Here is a 21174-nt window from a genome sequence, read left to right on the forward strand (position 1 = left end):
GTTTTTGGTGGCCTGTTTTAATTTTAGTTTTAGTCTAGTCTTTGTGTCAAGCTGTCATTTTAGTTTTTATTAGTTTTAGTCACGTTCATACTCTTTTTAGTCTAGTCTAGTTTTAGTCGACGAAAACTGATGACATATTAGTCTAGTTTTAGTCGATGAAAACTGATGACATTTTAGTCTAGTTTTAGTCGACGAAAGACATAGTCTAGTTTTAGTCAATGAAAATTGTATTTTAGTCTCTTTTTAGTAATGCAATTCTATTTAACCCAGTCAATATAGTAGCTATAAGTACCCTACCTAGTATAGACGAAACCACATTTTTCTTTTAGCCAAACCCATTTCAAACAATATTATCTTATTATAGTTATCTTATTATATTATTGTTACCTTATAGACTCAAGAATACATCCATTCCAGACACAGAAGACGCTCTGATTTAAATTTACAACATATTTATTTTACCAACCAAACATGTTAGACGTAGCCTACACACATGATGAAATGAAAGTTTTTCCAAATGTCATTTCTTTTTCTCCCAAAGACGAATCCCTTTCTCTGTGTCAGACTTAACTTTGTTTGCTGTCGTTTATGCTAATGCCTGTTTCACACATACTCCGTTTGCAGTGCGATAAGTATGATAAGCGATCATTAGATTTAATCAGCGCGATTTACTGCAATGCTTTTTTTCCCTTAGTTGGTCAGAACAAAAGTGTATGTTACTTACTTGTTCAGATTACATTTTCTGGTGAAAATTATTCATACTTCCAAAAAGTAGAATCTGTGATTCGTAATGACAGTATCCACACCGGCGCGGTGACTGACAGCCGCACATTCTCCTCAAAACATTGGATTCATCCTTGCTGTGCTGTGCCGTACCGGGGCACAACCCACTTAAAGTTGAAAATTCCGCAAATAACTGCAATAGCAGATTTCAAACAGAGATGGCGACAAAGAGGAAAAACTACGGACTGCAGATTTAAAGGTGCAGTGTGTGATTTTTAGCGGCATCTAGTGGTGAGGTTGCAAATTGCAACCAACAAAAGTTACCGTGGCCGAAAGGAAAATATGTCATCGTCTGAGACAGCAGAGAGTAGCCAGTTCAGCAATGAGGTTTCTTTACAAGGATAAATTGTTCGCTGTCGGCTACGGTAGAAACATGACGAGACAATATGTTGACCTCTATAGAAGGGGTGCCCGCGGTTATGGAGATATAAATGTCTCATTCTATGGTAATAAAAACATAACAGTTCATTGTGCAAGGTCTTTATACACCACTGGAAACATAGTTATGGATCTTATATTGCATTTCTGTCAATAGATCCTCAGAAATATTACACATTGCACCTTTTGTGTGAACAGACTGTTTTCAAACATTTACAGTAATATCATGTAAATTGTTATTAAATGAAAAAAAGTATTAGTTTAAATTTGTTAAATGCAATTAGCTTCACTTAAGTGACTTTTTTGACCAACTTAAGTAGGATTTATTACATCTGCACATATAATTTCATAATTACTTCTATTGTCTGCACTGCTAAATGTACTGACAAGTATTTATGTTAAACTGAAATGTACTTTAATGTCATTTTTGTTGAAACCCTAATCGCACTTTTTTAATGAAAGTTAAAAGTTTGTACATTTAAAATATATTAACTATTAATGTAATATCAAATAATGCACTACAGTTAAAATTACAATCAAGTACTTTACATGTGCTTTAGTATGTTTATGATTATTTAAACAAAACTATTTAAAACATTTAAGTTGAAAGCATGGTCTTTGATATTAATAATGAACACTGTAAAATTAATGCTTTCTCAAGCTGGAGTTTGTTTGTTTTTTGCTTTCCTAACAATGCATAATTTTATGGGCAGTTGTGTTTTATTATTATTTATATTTAGCATTAGGACTAGCAACCCTAATTAATACACAAAATGTACTGCTGTCCTTGAATCCTTGAGGATGAGTAGAGTTTGTACTTAAGAGTGTGAGCGAGTCTCTCCGGCATCGTGCCAGTGTCTGTCGTCTAATGGGATTTTAATGCTGCTTAGCTCTGTGATGGACTGATGTAATGCTAATAGCAGGACATTAGGACTCCCTAACAGGCACTGGAGAGTTTTTGGCACCTTCACTTTGAGTTATTAGTGTTCATCGTGTATTTACAGTGTCGCTTGGGGAGCAGCGGACATTATCATTTGTGTCTGATATCTGTCAGTCTCTATGGTTTTGTCTGAAGTGGAATTTACCTGATTTGTATACCTCTTAAATATGACTGCTTTTAGGCGGACTGATAAAAACAGTTGAATGGCTATATTTTCAGAAGTTGTGTAAAGTCGAGTCAATCAAATTAGAATTTATTACAGTGAGAAAGTGCTTTCCAGTTGTTATGGTCCTTTGTTGGTGTAATGGTTTGGAGGGAGTAATTTAAAAATTGTATTAGTTAACTTGTATGCTGTAGTTACAAGTAATTATGATTCAAAAACTGGGTGTTTTATTATGTAAAAGGGAAGTGAAACGGTGAAAAATATGTAAAATACACTACCGTTCCAAAGTTTGGGGTATATGAGATTGTTTACATTATGCTCACCAGGAAAAATACAGTAAACATATTAAAAATAATATAAATACAATATTATAAACATTGCTATGTGAATATATTTTAAAACTTAATTTATTCCTGTGATTCAAAGCTGAGTTTTCAGCATCATTGCTCCAGTCTTCAGTGTCACATGATCCTTGCAGCTTATTTGCTGCACAAGAAACATTTCTGAGTATTAACAATGTTGAAAACAGTTGTACTGCTTTATCATTTTATGAAAAACATGATACATTTATATTAGGATTATTTGATGAATAGAAAGCTCAATAGAAAAGCATTTATTTGAAATAGAAATCTTTGTAACATAATAAATATCACTTTTGATCAATTTAATATGTCCACAATTTCGAACAGTATGTTTCTTTCTATATACCAGTATCTCTCTCTCTCTCTCTCTCTCTCTCTCTCTCTCTCTCTCTCTCTCTCTCTCTCTCTCTCTCTCTCTCTCTCTCTCTCTCTCTCTCTCTCTCTCTCTCTCTGTGTGCAGAATAACCAGACTGAACAAATTTTCCAGGCCGTTCGGTTGGTTCTATTGGAGATGGGCACCAGAGACAATGTGAAGGTAAGCAGCGGGAAGTGGCCGTATTTAGACAATATCTACAGTATCCAATATCAGAGTACAGATCAGCAGTACATCATTTGAACCAGACTTTACCCTTTTGAAAGGGATATTTTTAAAGTTTCTGAAATCCCTGAAATGCCTCGATCGTAGTCTTGAGGCTTCTTCCAGGATTGTGTTCACTGCAGGCCAGTGATAGACTGAGGATCAATAAGATAGAAATAAAACAAACTAAATATTGATTTCAAAAGGTCTTGATGTCTCATCACTGATTTGCTTTTAACAATAATGTCTTTTGTCTAATGTCTAATGATCTTCCTTTTTAATCAATGTATCATGTAGAGACATTTATTCAAAGTTTGCTTCCTTAAAGAGTGATGTCATTTTGATAACAGGGCATTATGATGGTAACAGGGTTGAAGCGTAAGCTGAGGCGTAACCTTAAAAAAAATAAACGTAAAAAAAAAAAATGAAATATTTAAAACAATACATAGAATAAACACAATAGCTTATATTCCCTTGCATGTTTTTAATAATAATAAAAAAAAAAATATTCTAGAACAAAAATGTCATATGGACAAAAAGAAAAAACTATAAATACAAATAAATACTTATTTACGAATATTTATATTTAAAAATATAAGTTGCTAGGTTTGTATTTATTTGTATAACAATGCTTGTAATAACACATAACATTTGACATTAACCATTTATTAAGTTATTCACATTGTGAGTTATTTAGTGAAACACAAAGGCGTCCACATTGTACAATGAGTAAAGCATTGTATATAGGAGGATATTACAGTTCCCTTTCAAGGGAACTCGAGCTGCGTCAAACGCTGTGGGAACGCCCCTGCGTTGTGCGTCATGAAGCACGTATGGAATCAGCCCAATGGAGAGATGGAACGTCATAGGCGGGTGACGTCATCGACCAGGAAACTATAAAGCACCCCATAAACACAAGCGCAACAGCTTTTTGTGCCTTCAGTCGCGCTATATGTGAATCTGTCCCTGTGTGAATATTGTCTGTCTTTACATACTGTGCACCACACAAACAATTTATATATATATATATATATATATATATATATATATATATATATATATTAAGAGAGATATGGCGAACGAACAGCAGTTTAGGAAGTGTGTCCCTCCCTGCTCGCGTTATTTTACGAGTGAGGATACACACGTTCTTTGTGTTGTTTATTTGGGAGTGCAGCATGCCCAGTCAGCTCTCGAGGGAGCTGATTGTGAGCATTGCAAGCGTCTGCCATTAAGGACGCTCCGCTCCCGCCGGGCGCTCTTCGAGGAGAGCGGTTCGGTGCGCGCTCCCCGCGGTTCGGGTCCCGCTCTTGCCGAGGCAGAGCGACGACGCGTATCGTGGGGATTGCAGATGGATCTCTCATCGGGGTTAGAGACGGGCTCTGCCTTATCTCTCCCTTCACCTGTGAGATCCAGTGCCTCAGTCCCGTGTTCGGAAGCACGCGCTGCGGTTTCTTCCGCTCGGGCTGAGGCACCAGTTATAAATGAGGGAGATGTGGAGGATTCGCCACCTTACACTCCCGAAAGTGATGAATTAGTGGAGGTATTAACAAGAGCTGTAGAAAAACTCAGCATTGTATGGCCAGTGACTAGACAGGAGTCTGTTTCTAAATCAAAATTAGATGAGAGATTTTTGCCGTCACGAGTGCAACCTCCACGCCGGTGCTTGCCGTTTTTTCACTGAGGTTCACTGACACTGAGGTGTCGAAATCGTGGAAAAAAACGGTGTCATATAGAGTGTTTAGTCCCCGGACTTCAACATATTCTAATATTGTGGGGGCAAAATCAAAGGGTTATTCGGCTATGCCTCGCGTGGAAGAGACTCTTGCGAGTTTTCTCTCCCTCGAGGCTGCGTAATCTGTTAAGGCACCGGCATTACCCACCAAGCCTCTTAGAAATATTTCGGTTTTTGTGGGTAAAGCGTATTCGGCGGCGGGTCAGGCTGCGTCATGCCTGCATACTATGTCTATTATGCAGGCATACCAGGCTGACCTGCTGAGGGACGTGAGTGAGAGTGAGGAGGTCAGTGCTGACGTGGTTCACGAATCTATGGCAGATCTATGGCAGCTCTGGTGGCCGCAGAAGGACATCTGTGGTTAAATCAGACAAATATAAAAGAAAAAGAAAAAGCTTTCCTTTTAGACACTCCTCTCTCCCCCCTGGGTTTATTTGGCGATGCTGTAAATTCTGTCATCGATAAATTCCAGGAGAAGGAAAAGCAAACAACAGCTTTTAAGAAATTTCTCCCTTTAAAAATTCATGTCCCTGGGGCTGCTGAGCGGGAGCAGCCCCGGCGGTCTGCGAGCTCATCATATAGGGCGCTGAAGCAGAGTGTCGCATCTCGTGCTCCCCCTGCTGGACAGTGGGCTCAGCCGCGGCACTCTCAGCCGAAATCTCCCAGTAATAGAACTGATCTGAGGACAGTTATATTAGCTAAGAAGGCTTCGGCTAAGAAGAAGTCCTGGCGCCACGGCGCGCAGGACACTGAGGGTGGTCCCCACCGAGGCGGAAAGGTGTTCACCTCTTTCTACGGTGCCCATTCTTCCTCGGTGCCCTCATGGGCCCGTTCTGCCAACCCCGCCTTCATGCCGGGGCGCAGACGGTCCCAGCGAGCGATTTCCCGAGGGACGCTCGCTCCCTCTGAGGAGGGTTTCAGAGTGGTTAGACCAGTTATTCCCTGCCGGTGTGCCGTTACAGGGCGCTGCGTTTGCTGCTCAAGTTACACCAGAGGCCAGTCTCGAGAGACTGGTACCCTTAGTAGAATTTCTGGCAGAGTGGAAAAGCCTTCCAAAAATATCTCATTGGGTCCTGCAGACAATAGAAAGGGATTATGCTATCCAATTCAGGTGTCATCCACCAAGATTCAGAGGGGTTCTGCCTGCAGTGGTGGGCCCCGAGCAGGCTCTGGTTATGGAACAAGAGGTGAAAGCACTCCTTCAAAAGGAGGCTATAGACCGGGTTCCTCCTCCCAGTGTGGAGTCAGGCTATTACAGCCGATATTTCATCGTTCCAAAATAGGATGGGGGGTTGCGTCCAATTTTAGACCTGCGCCTATTGAATCGCTCGGTAGGGAAGCCAAAATTCAAGATGCTCTCTATCAAGCAGATCGTGTCACAAATCAGATCCGAGGACTGGTCTGTCACCATAGATCTAAGGGACGCGTACTTCCACATTTCCATCCTTCCACAACACAGGAAGTTCCTGAGATTCGCCTTCGGGGGCGAGGTGTACCAGCACAGGGTTCTTCCGTTTGACCTAGCTTTATCTCCCCGCACTTTCACGAAATGCATGGACGCATCACTAGTGCCCCTGAGGCTTCAGGCTGTTCGTGTCCTCAATTACATCAACGATTGGTTGATTTTAGCTCAGACAGAGCAGATGTCGGTTCGACATTGAGATGTCATTCTCGTTCATATCAGGAAGTTGGGGTTGAGGCTGAACGCAAAGAAAAGTGTATTATCTCCTCAGAAGACCACTTTTCTGGGTGTTGTATGGGTTTCGGTTTCGATGCAGGCGCGACTCGCTCCGACCCGCATCGTTTCGATTCTCTCAGCTGTGAAACAAGTAAAGCTAGGCCAGCTACTTACTGTAAAACAGTTTTAGAGACTGTCGGGTCTGATGGCAGCAGCGTCCGACGTTATACCTTGCGGCCTGTTGTACATGAGATCGCTACAGTGGTGGCTCAGGACCAAGGGATTCTCCCCGAGGGGAAATCCGCTCCGCACGGTCAAAGTCACGCGGCGCTGCCTTCGTGCTCTGGTCATGTGGAAAGAAACTTGGTTCCTATTCAAAGGGCCTGTGTTGGGGGCTCTTTGTCGTCGCGTAACGCTAACGACGGATGCTTCCCTCACAGGGTGGGGGGCGGTCACGAGTGGTCGTCCAGCCCAAGGGCTGTCGCAGGACCATCATCTATCACGGCTTATAAATTGTCTAGAGATGTTGGCGGTGTTCCAGGCTCTGAAACACTTCCTAGCAGACCTGAGAGGTCATCATGTGTTAGTTCAGTCAGACAACACGTCGGTGGTCTCTTATATAAATCATCAGGGGGGCCTGCGGTTTCGCCGGCTTTACAAGTTGGCCCGTCAGATCCTCCTTTGGTCCCAAGGGAGGTTACTATTTCTGAGAGCAATGTATCTTCCTGGGTATTTTAATGTAGTAGCAGACTCCCTGTCGAGACAGGGGCCGAGGCCGGGGGATTGGAGACTCCATCCCGAGGTGGTGGAGCTCCTTTGGTTGAGTTTCGGTCGCGCCGAGGTGGACCTATTCGCTTCCAAGGAGACCACGCATTGTCATCTGTGGTTTTCCATCAGCCATCCAGCCCCTCTGGGGTTGGACGCTATGGTGCAGCCGTGGCCGAGGTCACGTCTGTTCGCTTTTCCCCCGATTGCTCTGCTACCTGGATTTCTGGAGAGGGTTCGCCGGGACGAGGTCAGCCTACTATTAGTAGCCCCGTTCTGGCCGGCCCGAGTATGGTTTGCGGACCTGATTTCTCTCCTGGACGGCTCTCCCTTGGAGCTCCCGGTCAGGAGGGATCTACTCTCTCAGGCGGGCAGCATGATATTTCACCCCCGCCCAGTATTGTGTGCTTGGCCTCTGAGGGGGCCCAGCTCATGAACTCTGGTCTCTCAACCGAGGTTGTTGAGACCATTCTTCACTCCAGAGCTCCATCCACGAGGAAGCTTTATGCCTTGAAGTGGAAACTCTTCACTTCTTGGTGTGGAGAGCACCTGCAGGACCCAGTTAACTGCCAAGTGGGTGCAGTGCTGGAATTCCTGCAGGAGCGCTTCTCCACAGGGCTATCCCCCTCCACACTAAAGGTGTATGTGGCGGCACTGGCTGCTTACCACGTCCCTTTCAGTGGAGTTTCTCTTGGGAGACACCCGCTTATAACTCGTTTCCTTCGTGGCACACTGAGGCTGAGGCCAGCAGTTCGTACGAGGGTGCCGGCCTGGGATCTGGCCATCGTATTAGAAGGTCTTTCCCTAGCTCCTCTTGAACCTATCGAAGAAGTTCCTGAGAAGTTTCTCACGTTTAAGACTATCTTTCTTCTTGCTATCTCCTCACTAAAGAGAATCGGAGATTTGCAGGCTCTGTCGGTTCACCCCGTGCCTGGAATTTTCGCCTGGCATGGTTAAGGCTTTTCTGCATCCTAGACCAGGTTACGTTCCCAAGGTCCCTACTAATGTTGTTAGACCTACAGTTCTGCAGGCCTTTTATCCTCGTCCATTTCTGTCGTCTGACCAGGAGAAACTTAATTTACTCTGTTAATTTACTACGTTTGACGCAGCTCGAGTTCCCTTCCTTCAGGCCTATCAGAAGCTGTTGCGCTTGTGTTTATGGGGTGCTTTATAGTTTCCTGGTCGATGACGTCACCCGCCTATGACGTTCCATCTCTCCATTGGGCTGATTCCATACTTGCTTCATGACGCACAACGCAGGGGCCTTCCCACAGCGTTTGACGCAGCGTCTCGTTCCCTATCAGGGAACTAGGGTTACATACGTAACCGAGACGTTTATTGTTATTGTTAGTGTGATATTACAGTTTATTGTTAGTGGGAAGAACTAGTGTTGTTTTAGTATTATATATATATATATATATATATATATATATATAGTATATTTATTATTTTAAGTTTTAAATTCTGTTTTGTTTTATTTTAGTATTAGTAATGTTAGAACTTTAACTAATTATTATTTTAGGTGGTTACCACGGCAACTTTTTCAAGTTTGTTATCTAATATTTTTATTTATTTTAATTAACAAAAGTGATTGTTAGTTTAGTGGAAACATGATGGACATGTATTTGAACAAGTGTGTGTGTGTGTGTGTGTGTGTGTGTGTGTGTGTGTGTGTGTGTGTGTGTGTGTGTGTGTGTGTGTGTGTGTGTGTGTGTGTGTGTGTGTGTGTGTGTGTGTTTGTAGGTGTGGTTCTATAATCAGGGTTGGCATTCCCTCGTATCGTTCCTGAACGTGGCCAGTAATGGCATTCTGAGAGGAAACTTGCCAGCGGGACGCAGAGCAAATGAATATGGCATCACAACATTCAACCACCCACTTAATCTCACTAAAGAACAGCTCTCGCTTGCATCACTGTAAGTATCACACAACACACACATACACAATGACTACTACAATACACAATTAGAGCATTTAAATAATAATACACATACACACTATATGGACAAAAGAATGGGACATTATTGAATTCATATTTTTCAATCAGAACTATTGCCACAGGTGTATAAAATCAAACATTCTTGATTTCTTGACCATGCATTCTACACTTGTTTGTGAAGAAAAAAAAGAACTGTTCTGAAGAGTTTAGTGAATTACTGCATGGGACTGTGATAAGATGCCACCTTTGCAACAAGTCAGTTTGTGAAATGTCATTCCCGCTAGATATTTAACAGTCAACTGTAAGTGGTATAATTGGAAAAGTGGGGTCATTTTGGAACAGCAACAACTGGAAGTGGAAGACCACGTAAATAGAGCGGGGTCACCGAGTGCTGAAGGGCATGGTGTGTAAAAGTTGTCAACTCCCTGCTGATTCCATAGCTGAAGAGTTCCAAACGTCCACTGGCATTAATATCAGCACAAAAACCATGGCCAATCAGCTCCATGCAAGCCTCACGTCCACAAGTACAGTGCCAAGCGCCGGATGGAGTGGTGTAAATCACACCGCCACTGGACTCTGGGGCAGTGGAAACATGTTCTCTGGAGTGATGAATCATGCTTCTTTGTTTGGCAGTTTGATTGGCAAGTGTGGGTTTTACGGGTCGAGGAGAACATTACCTGCCTGATTGTGCCTACTGTATAGTTTGGTGGAGGAATAATGGTATGCCGGGGCTGTTTTTCAGGGGTTGTTCTAGCCCCCTTACTTCCAGTGAAGGGAAATCTTAATGCTTCAGCATACCAAGACATTTTTGGACAATGCTTCCCACTTTGTTGGGACAGTTTTGCAAAGGGGGGATCAAATATTGATGTCTATGTATTTATATTGTCATAACAGTCCCTGTTGGTGTAATTGTCAGGTGTCCCAATATTGTTGTCCATATAGTGTATTTTGTATTAATAAATCACATTTAATAAATTATTATTATTATTATTATTATTATTATTATTATTATTAAATGTTTTTACCTGAGGTACAGTTACAATGTTAGTAATGTTTTCAAATGTCTTCAATGTTTTCATGACCATTTCCCACCCGTTTGAACTAAATATATTTTAAAGAAATAAACTTTTTTTATTCAGCAAGGATGCATTAATTCAAAATGATAATAAAGACGTTACAGAAGACTTCTATTTGAAATAAATGCTGTATCCGTTTCCAGAAAAACTGTTTTCAACATTGATCATAATAACAAATGTTTATTGAGCAGCAAATGAGCAGATTAGAAGGATTTCTGAAGGATCATGTGACACTGCTGACTGGAACATTGATGTTGATTTAAATTCAACTTTGCATCGCAGAAATAAATTACATTTTTACAATGTATTACAAATGAAAACAGTATTTTAAATTATACTAATATTTCACTGTGCTTACTGTATTTTTGGGTGGGTGGGTGGGTGGGTTTGGAAGTGGTTAAATGACCATCTTCTTGTCTGTAATGAGGTCGTCAGTTCTCTCTAATCATGAATAATACAGCCCTGAAACTCAATCACCTTCACCGTTTGAGAGATTGTGTGTTCAGCATCAGGTCTCACCTGAACATCAGTGAAGAGAGAGTAAGAGATTGAATCTATTAGGCATAAACAGCAGGGTGTCAAAAAAAATGAGGAAACGTTAAACAATTTCCCAGAATGCCCCGTGTGAGGTGGATGTTGTGAAATCAGAGTTTGTTAAAGTTTTATTCCCAAGTAAATTTTGACACCTTAAAGACCAAATTTCGAAAAAGACCAAGAAACCGATCTTTCTCAGAAACCCACATGGCATCTCGATTTGAAACCACATAACTACCTATTAATCCGATGTTACAAGAACACCATCTGTTTTTAAACATGTTTCTCTGAATATTGTGTTGTATTTTTTCCAGAAATGTAACGTTACCAAGCAGTTTTGGGCAATGTAAAGCTGTTATATATGATATCACACTGTTTAATTTAAAAGTAGTAAATAACACAAGCATGACAGTTACTGCATTATATTTATTTATTTACATATTTACTAAAATAATTGGACTAAAATTATTTCAAAATGTATCAAGGAAATGAGAAAAAAATATCTTGAAATGAATGCCAACGAAAACAGTAGTATAGAGTTTATCTTTCTGTTATTAGACAGAACTGTTAAACAGAGACATAATCTGTAAAAATAAAAGTCCTACTTATGACACTTCATCTATTTGCCGATGCAGATGATTTAAAAAAGCCTTAAACGTTCATGCGTAAATTAACCATAGTCATAATCTCATATCATGTTTTCCTTTCTTTCAGGGCTACGACCTCTACGGATGTGGTGGTGTCGATTTGTGTGATCTTCGCCATGTCCTTCATCCCCGCCAGCTTCGTCCTCTTCCTCATTCAGGAGCGCGTCAGTAAATCCAAACACCTGCAGTTTGTGAGCGGCGTGAATCCTACCATTTACTGGCTGGCCAACTTTGCCTGGGACATGGTACATGTGAAACACTTCACTTTTTGTCATTGCTGTGCCTATAATGTTCCTTCTGCTCTGAAAGATGGATGGAAAGTGGAAGGGTGCACGAGAACTAAAAAGAGGAGCTGAGATAGCTAATTAAAACTCTATTAAAACTCTATCAATTTAACGCTGAATACGGTTCACAGCCTCCATTGTTCTATGTCATATGTTACATTTTCAGTGGAGAGAGATACATTCACCTTCACTAATAAATTGCTAATAAATTAATTAGTGTCAAGGGAGATAAAAAGGGTTTGCAACCTATCCAGCGCAAAAAAAAATGTCTTACCCTATACAGTTTTAAAAATTGTTACATAAATAAAGAAATCCTACATAATGTGCGATACATTTTTCTGCCAAAATTTGGGTTGCATACTAAACCCATGAATGACTAGTTGCACCTGCACCGTGACAAATTAGTCTATGTTTGGGAAACACTGAAACACTAAAAGTCACGTGGAAACTGCTCGGCTCGGTACTGAGGGCTTAGTGTCAAGTTTCCTAACTTTTTCGCCGACGAAAGCAGAGCCGTGGAGAGCCGCTTCACCATGCTTTCATTGTTTTGAAGGGGGAGAGGCAGCTGAAATGACCGGAGGGGTTGTGTCGCCCAGATTTGCTTCCCCCGGTCTGCATTTTCCCCAGACATACGTTCTACACCCACACAAAAACATAATTTCATTCCAAATATGTAAAATTCTGCGAAATTCCGCATTAACACTAGATTCCGCGTTAATTTGCCAATTCCGCGATTCCTTCCCTGATCGCGGAAATTATAGGGCCCTACATAGACTGTAAAAAAAGATGGACGACGCCCCTTCGCTCTCTTCCATTGGTGAGAAGTGAAGTCGCAAGTGTCCCGATGTGGCGCTGACATCTTGGGACCTGAGTCTGCGCAGTAGCGATCTCGGGACCTGAGTCTGCGCAGTAGCGATCTCGGGTCCTGAGTCTGCGCAGTAGCGATCTCGGGTCCTGAGTCTGCGCAGTAGCGATCGCGGGTCCTGAGTCTGCGCAGTAGTGATCTCGGGTCCTGAGTCTGCGCAGTAGCGATCTCGGGTCCTGAGTCTGCGCAGTAGCGATCTCGGGACCTGAGTCTGCGCAGTAGCGATCTCGGGTCCTGAGTATGCGCAGTAGCGATCTCGGGTCCTGAGTCTGCGCAGTAGCGATCTCGGGACCTGAGTCTGCGCAGTAGCGATCTCGGGTCCTGAGTCTGCGCAGTAGCGATCTCGGGACCTGAGTCTGCCCAGTAGCGATCTCGGGTCCTGAGTCTGCGCAGTAGCGATCTCGGGTCCTGAGTCTGCGCAGTAGCGATCTCGGGTCCTGAGTCTGCGCAGTAGAGATCTCGGGTCCTGAGTCTGCGCAGTAGTGATCTCGGGTCCTGAGTCTGCGCAGTAGCGATCTCGGGTCCTGAGTCTGCGCAGTAGCGATCTCGGGTCCTGAGTCTGCGCAGTAGCGATCTCGGGTCCTGAGTCTGCGCAGTAGCGATCTCGGATCTCGGGTCCTGAGTCTGCACAGTAGCGATCTCGGGTCCTGAGTCTGCGCATTAGCGATCTCGGGTCCTGAGTCTGCGCAGTAGCGATCTCGGGAACTGAGCCTGCGCAGTTGTGAGCCGCAAAATCAAGGCCCCGCCCTCACTCTCGCAGAATCAATCGCAAGCACATGCCCCTGCACTTTTTCAGTCCTTCCGTCTCATGTTCACCAACCATTGTTTAAGTCTTACTGCTTCATACTTAGCTAAAGTAAAATATATGTAATTTTTATTTACTAATGTTTTAACTAGAGCCTTGAGAAATGGACAATCCAAGATTTGATCATTTGTAAATATTATAATGATTTTTAAGGTTAAGGTTTATTCAAGTAAAGTACAATTAGGTTAGCAAACATAAAGACATAAGTACACAGCAGTAAGCAGAAAAAATAAATATATTTAAAGGGTATTTACATAACATGCAATACAAAAAAAAGGATTTTATCTCAACAATTGCATCTGAAAAATGGACTGATAATAAAAAGATTTTTTTGCTAATTTGGGTGTATTTAAATTTATTTAAATGTTAATGATTTTATCAATACTGTTATCTCTACTCTTATGTTTATTCTGTTAATTCGGAACATTATTGGGATTGATTTGTATTTTAGATATACATAAATGTTTCTCGAGCAACAATAATAATGTTTACAGCAAAATCACTAACGTTATATGAACTCAATAATGTCACTGGAAACCAATGTAAAATGTCAGTAACGCTAACCAGGGCCGGCTCTAGCCCTTTGGTTGCCCTCGGCGAGATTGATTTTTGCGCCCCCCCCCAAAAAAACTTCAACAAGCAAATTATGACTTGAACTGTAATAAATTGTTTATACAAATGCTACAAAGAACGTTTAAGGATATTTCAATCATCCCACATAGTTGCATTGTACAAATACATTTTATCTGACCATGTAACTTGTAGTAGATAAATGACAATTACTACCACCACTACTATTATTACTAATCTATTAGGCTGCTACAAGGCTAGGGGGGTTCGGTGGCATGCTCCCCATAAGAAAATTTTGTGCATTTTAATGTTAAATTCAACAATCTGGTGCACTTTGAGAGTTCAAAATTAAAAGCTGCAACCCATATTCAGTGTTCAAATTAAACAAAGAAAAATTCAAACCTCTTTTAGTTAGTGTCTGTCTACATTACATAATAATAGTTATAACATTAATCCCATGATAATACCCATATATTGTAAAACAATGCACTGAAAAATAAAGGAAACTTTCATAAGTTTTGTACTAATTTCTTAAAATATAAAATATATAAAAATATATTAAAAGAGTATTTTTCTATACTTCACATTAAAGATGTGATTGGGCCAGCCCAGTGTCAATCAAGAAAACAACCGATGGGCCGCTGATCTATGCGTTTCATGCGGTGTCAGAAAAAAAGCTAACGCTGACTTTTTTTTGACCAATGCATTACACCAGCACTAACCCAGCCCCGCCGATTAAGCAAAACAAAACAAAACGAATGGGCTATTTCTATTTTAGCCCCCGGCCGCTTTTTTGCTTTATCCATCTTTTTGAGGGCGCCTACTCCTCATAAATCTTATGAGGGCGCCTACTCCGCTACACATACCGGTATACCCACTTTTTGCGCTACTGGCAGGCTTATGTGCCGGCCCGGCCCGGGGCTGAGCCCCGGAGAGCCCCGGCCCAATTTAACCACTGGCTGTGAGCTTGATGATATAGTCTACATACCTCTGCTTTGGGCCCGTTTCTTCCTCCTCCTTCCTTCGTTTTCGGAAAGCCGATCCCGATGGCTTGGGTGTTCTTTTCATAATAAAAGATTATATAATATATGATCATTTATAGCCTACAACCGCCAAGGGGCGTTTAAAGCGCATTTAAAGTGCTAAAACCAGCTGTCAGATGTTTTCGCGCCACTCCCGGTTGCTGAGCAACCGGCGTGAGTTTGACAGCTGCCTGTCAGAGTGACTCAGTCGTTTTTTAGGATTGTATAATCTAGTAAAAGAAATGGACAAATACAAGCAGTGTGTGGACAGTGCACAGTAAAAGTGTACAGCGTGTGCGCAGCTTTCATAATACGATACGTATACATTTAATTAACTTTTTTTTTTACCTCTGCAATTTTGCCCCCCGTCCAGCAGATGGCGCCCCAGGCGTTCGCCTGTGTCGCCTGTCGGCAAAGGCGGCCCTGACGCTAACATACTGATTTTTTTAAACCAAGTTCAATCAAGTCCAAGTATAGTACAATCTTTACTTTAGACGATAGGTTATCGTCATAATTTTTAACCATATTAATTTATAAAATAAAAATAATTAGTAACTTCTACTAGCTAACGATCACCTGCTTTCAACGAGGCTTGTTGTCTTTTAGCTAGCTGGCCCATAACATTTATTTACTAATTAGCTTATAAATTTAACTTACCGAAAAAAAATCGATCGGACATGCCAGATCGGTTGGCACAATCTACTGCAGAACATACCTGTCGGTGTGAAATAATTAATGATAGAAATTTAGATATTAAATTTAAAGCTCCAATCTCCTCAGTCCTCCGAAGATCCAGAAAAAAGTCCGTTGGTGCTTCAGTGACTACTTTGCTCAGAGAACCTGTCAATCACAGCTGTCAAACATGACGTCACACCACCGTTTTTATAGCATCAAATAACTAAATAAAAACAAACTTATTTTAAAAACAAACACTTGAACTTACATCAGCGTGATAAAAAGTACAGCAAATGACAGAAACCATCTTTGGAAAAAATATATTTGAAGTGTAATTTAATTGTTTAGTTGGTCTCACGTAACGTTGAATAACATGGGGAGGCGGGGTTTATGACCTATACTAGGATCGGTCACCAGGGGGCGATCGAGACGCTTTGGCTTCACTTTTCAGGGCTTGTGCCGCACGATTGGTAAAAACTGATATCTGATTAGTAAATAGGATGCAAGTTTTTGAAATAACGCACACTAAAGGGGCTATTAGGACTACATGATTTAGGGAAAAAGATATAATTGAAATTTTCTGAAAATATTGAAATTGCAATTTAAAGTAAGATTAAAAAAAAGAAAGAATCCAGGTTTGCTGTGCTTATTTGAAAGACTGCACAATTTGACCCAAAGTTTTGAGATTGTATTTTGATATCACTATAAAATAATAATTATAATATTGTTATATAGATTAATTCATATTACTTAACACATTTAATGTATTGAATTTCTTTTGTTGTTATTGTTTTCGGGTGTCTTTAAACATTATGTTTGATTCTGTTGTGTTTCAGTGTAATTATGTTGTCCCGTGTATCATCGTCATCGTCATCTTCCTGTGTTTCCAACAAAAATCTTACGTCTCTCCACCCAACCTGCCTGCGCTCATACTGCTGCTGTTGCTTTACGGGTGAGTGTGTGTGGTGGTTGTTTGTTTTTTCGTCGCCTGGAGTTTAAATGTGTTTGTGAGTGTTTGTATTGTGTGATTTTGTCTCACAGGTGGTCAATCACTCCGATGATGTATCCCGCCTCCTTCCTGTTCAGCGTTCCCAGCACAGCATATGTGGTTCTGACCTGCATCAACCTCTTCATCGGCATCAACGGCAGCGTAGCCACATTCGTAATGGAGCTCTTTGATGACCCGGTGAGACTCCAGCACACACACACACACACACAGGCACACGCACTCAATTTACTTAAAGCCTGCACTGAAAAACAGACATTTAGTCTGTTATTTCGATTTATTTATTTTATTTACTTTCAATTTTACAGTTTCTTTTTGTACCATATGTGTGAGCATGATGGGTATATTATTTCTTCTGAAGAGTTGTGTCATTCTTATCATCTGTGACGTACAAAGCACAAAGCTTTCTTTCAGCCCACCCTGACGCTTAGGATCTGTTCACACCAAGAACAATAACTATATTGATAACTGCATATATTGGTGCAACATATCACAACTTTTGATTCAGATCCTATTATAGACTGAGTCACGGATAACCTTCTTGTTGTGAGACGACAGGGTCAATGTCTTTTCGACTTTAAAGTAACGGCTGCCTGTGCCACAACTGCAAACTTGTCGCTTGTCGCTGGGGGGAGCCAGCCAGCCATCTTTCCTTCCGACCAAAATTTCGTTATTTCAAATGTAGCCGCGTTGCGAGTGGTTAGCGCACTCATAATCCGCCGGAGCCACCACAACATTGCCAAACATCAAATGGCAAACTTAATGCAAGCGGAACGAAACTGCTCGTTATTATGTGGTTGACGGACCGTTTATCAGTTTGGACCAAACCAGCGCGAGCCGATCTTGATCAAGCGACACTGTTACTACACAGCGCTAATAAGAGATCAAGTAAAGGAAGAATTTGAATTTGCCACAGAAGTAATAACATTGCTGCGAGATCTAGTGAGAAATATTCACATTTCTCCGTTATTAACGGATCAAACAGCACTGACGTGGAAACCAGGAAGAAACATTGTGCCATGAATTAACTATCCAGTGTCCACAGATCAGCAACATTCACCAAGGATTTACTGTAGTAACACTAACTGCAACCATGGAAGTTTGGCAGGAATAGTAGGCTATAATGCCTTCAAGTAATATTACGTTGGTTTTATTTTGACATTATGAATACAATTGCTGCCCTCAAACTAATCTGAACTAAAATAAAACTTTATTTATAACTACTACAATATTGCATTTAATTTTTTCCAAGGATCTGTTTTGTTTTATATGCTCCTAAGAAGAGTCAATTATAGCTCCAGAATTGCTCAAAGTAAAACAAATATCAATCATACTTTATGATGTTAGTTTTCATTTAAAAAAAGAATAAAAAAAATTAAATCAAGGAAATTACCAAAAACCTAAAACCTGGTTAACAGTAAATTCTAACAACAAAGGGCTATTTAGATAAACAATCTGGCGAGCATGTTGTTTTAGGCTAACACACCAACAGCAAATTTCTGTTTAATAAAGCGCTCAGATTTCGCTTTTCTTTTGCGCTTCAGTGTCCCCCACCCCCCCCCCCCCCACCCCCCGACACTGTCACCTTTTTTACTCTGAGGAGTTTGCAGGTCTGGATTACAATAAACATAAAATTTGTTGGTCTGGACGCTAATATTGTTATACCAGTTTATCCAATGTACTGATTACGGTATTTTGACATTTCAAAAAAGTTCCCGTTTGGTCTGGTTTTGTTTTCGTAATAAATTATATTTATCACACATGATATTTACACTTTTTTTGGACTATTTAATTGCATTCCAGAAAGGTAAGTTTCTAAAACATTATTTTGGTTATAATGTTTTAGATGTGGTTTCTAAACATTTTTAAGATGTTGAACTGCAACATTACCTAATTGCAACCAAAACATTGTGAAAATGTTTTTTGTTTGCTTGGGTAAATGCTGGATGAAGTCAAGCTGTAATCATAAATGTGAATTGAATTGAATTAATCAAAAACAAAATGTGCAGATATTTTAGTCAGACTAATGCTTAGGTCAATTAAAATGTAAACTGTATGATGTAAAATGTACACTCTTAATGTGTACTAAATAATAAATAAGTGTGCTAATAATTAGTTAAAGCTACACTGTGTAACTTTTTTAGTTTATTCTTAGCTAAAAACACTAAGTTCTTTCAAAAATATATGTGCTCATTAATGTATATTTACTTCGTTCAAGTAATAAAGTATTCTCGTGAGTGTATAATATGCCATTGAAAATACATACGGGTGGGGGGTTCTAATGTCGGTCGCCATGTTGCCCCTCCATCTTGAAAGTACATTAGCCAAAGAGGGACATACGGTAAATTCAAGCTTCACCTTTCACTCATGGACGAGGTCGAACTGGAAGCCATGCTAATCTTGGACTACATTGGCCACCGTAGGAGTTAAAACGAAATCTGAATTGAGAGGAACAGAAACTAATATTCACTGGATGGTCATATACCTTTTCACCGCTAGATGGGGGTAAAAATCACACAGTGTAGCTTTAAAATAATACTGCAGCCATCTTCATGAAATCTTGTAAAGACGACAATAAAATATGCTGTTTAGTCCTATTAACTGCTCTAAACTACTGTATTTCAAAGACCGATGCCATACATTTTTTAAAGCTGAACTTTAAACACGTTTGTGTGTATATGATGACGGACGTGTTTTAGAGAATTTGGTCAGTGTAAATCCCGTGTGATTTCACCGTCTCTGGTGTTTGTGATGATGAATGAGCATGAGGCTCGTACAGTAGTTGGCAAGAAGACTGCTGCATGATTTCTTCAGCTGTGTGAGAGTGTGTTCGATGAATCGCACGCTGCTGAAGACGGCTTGACTATCATCAGAACCATGTTTCATCAACTTTAGATTTTAGCTAGAGATTTAGGATACAGTTTCACTTCATTCACACAAGGGTATATGTATATTTGAACAATATTTAATTTATTTAATGCAGTAATATTGTATGTGGCATAGCTCGCCTATAAACCCGCAAGCTTTTATTTTTGCTTAAAACGAAAGACCCAACTGCCCAGTTGACAACAGCTTTTAATACGCTTATTACATAACTGGTAAAATGCTATAACTTTCCATCCACTAAATGGATTAAAATGTGAAAATAAAGGAAGGTGGTTAGTTTTGTAACCGATCCAAACTCAGAGCACCTGTTTTCTGTGGACGGAGCCGCTCAAAACACTTTATTTTGAGCCATGTCTTCACTTTGAAACAAATCTAAACTTTTTGGGGTGAGAAACAGACAATGATGTGTTTTTCTACTCTCTTTTTTTAATCACTCGTCTGTGGTGTCACCACAGTAATGTTGTCATTACTTGTTGAGATTATGGATTTCAAAATAATACAAAACAAATTATATTTCAGAGGTGCGAGCCAAAAGCGATCATTCTCCTATTCGTGGGTATTGGGTCATTTTTTGTTTTGTTTTAAAAATTGTGGGTAGACATTTGTATTCGGTTCAAATATATATAATATATAGTGAAAGACTCCACATAGAATGATACAATTAATGTTCTTTTGACATATTTTTCATATTCAGACTCATTATACAGAGCTGCCAACTCTCACGCATTCACCGCGAGACTCACGTAATTGACCCTTTTCACACGCTCTCACGCCACACATCTATTTTCTCACACAGAGAAAAAATGCGAAGCAAAGAGGACACTGACACTGCGACAGACAAGATAGAGCAGGTTACTTTTGAAACCAATTCTCAGCTCTCAGATCCTGAGATTCTGTCAATTTTATTACGAAATTCAAACAAAAAATACCGTTTTGGCGCTTTTAAATGTGACGTGACAGATAGCTAGCGCCTGGCGGCACATGAACCGATAATCTACCAATAGCCTACCAGTCATTAGCCCCCCCTCATTTAATCACTTCTAAACCCGTATGCTCTTATGTGAAACACAAAAGGAGAAGTTCAACAGAACTTGCTCCTTTCCTAACAGTGTTATTGTTAACTAACACAAAGGCTATTAAAAATGGTTTGTAATAATTTGAAATAAAATGACATATGAATATTACATGAAAAACTTAAATTAAAAAAATTTAGTGCTGAAGTTTAATCTGAAGTACCAAAATTACTAAAAACTAAACCATAAAATATATAGCTAAAGACAAATATTAAAAATGACTAGGCACATAATAACTTAAACATAAAAGCTAATTCAAAATGTTAATAAATATTCTAAAATATCTAGAAAGAAAATACTAAAATAACACTGCAAAGTGCATAGTGAGAAGTCATTATAAATTAAAAGATCAGAAAATAACTATAAAAAAACATTGATATGACACAATCAGTGAAACAATGTGCATGTAAATTCACT

At 40.2% G+C, this 21174-nt stretch overlaps 1 protein-coding gene across 3 annotated transcripts in view; it reads left to right on the forward strand.

Annotated features, from left to right (window-relative positions):
• Positions 1-21174, forward strand: part of LOC143710818 (phospholipid-transporting ATPase ABCA1) — a 272481-nt gene that overhangs the window by 200643 nt on the left and 50664 nt on the right. For all 3 annotated transcript variants that reach the window (XM_077202050.1, XM_077202051.1, XM_077202052.1), the window contains 5 exons: positions 3087-3161; positions 9122-9291; positions 11639-11816; positions 16629-16744; positions 16834-16978. In XM_077202050.1, the coding sequence (XP_077058165.1) occupies positions 3087-3161; positions 9122-9291; positions 11639-11816; positions 16629-16744; positions 16834-16978 (684 nt within the window). The remainder of the gene's footprint in view (positions 1-3086; positions 3162-9121; positions 9292-11638; positions 11817-16628; positions 16745-16833; positions 16979-21174) is intronic.

This window comes from Siphateles boraxobius, unplaced genomic scaffold, assembly GCF_051911475.1.
Source record: "Siphateles boraxobius isolate OS27281-9 unplaced genomic scaffold, OSU_SipBor_1 48, whole genome shotgun sequence".
NCBI classification, from domain to species: domain Eukaryota; kingdom Metazoa; phylum Chordata; class Actinopteri; order Cypriniformes; family Leuciscidae; genus Siphateles; species Siphateles boraxobius.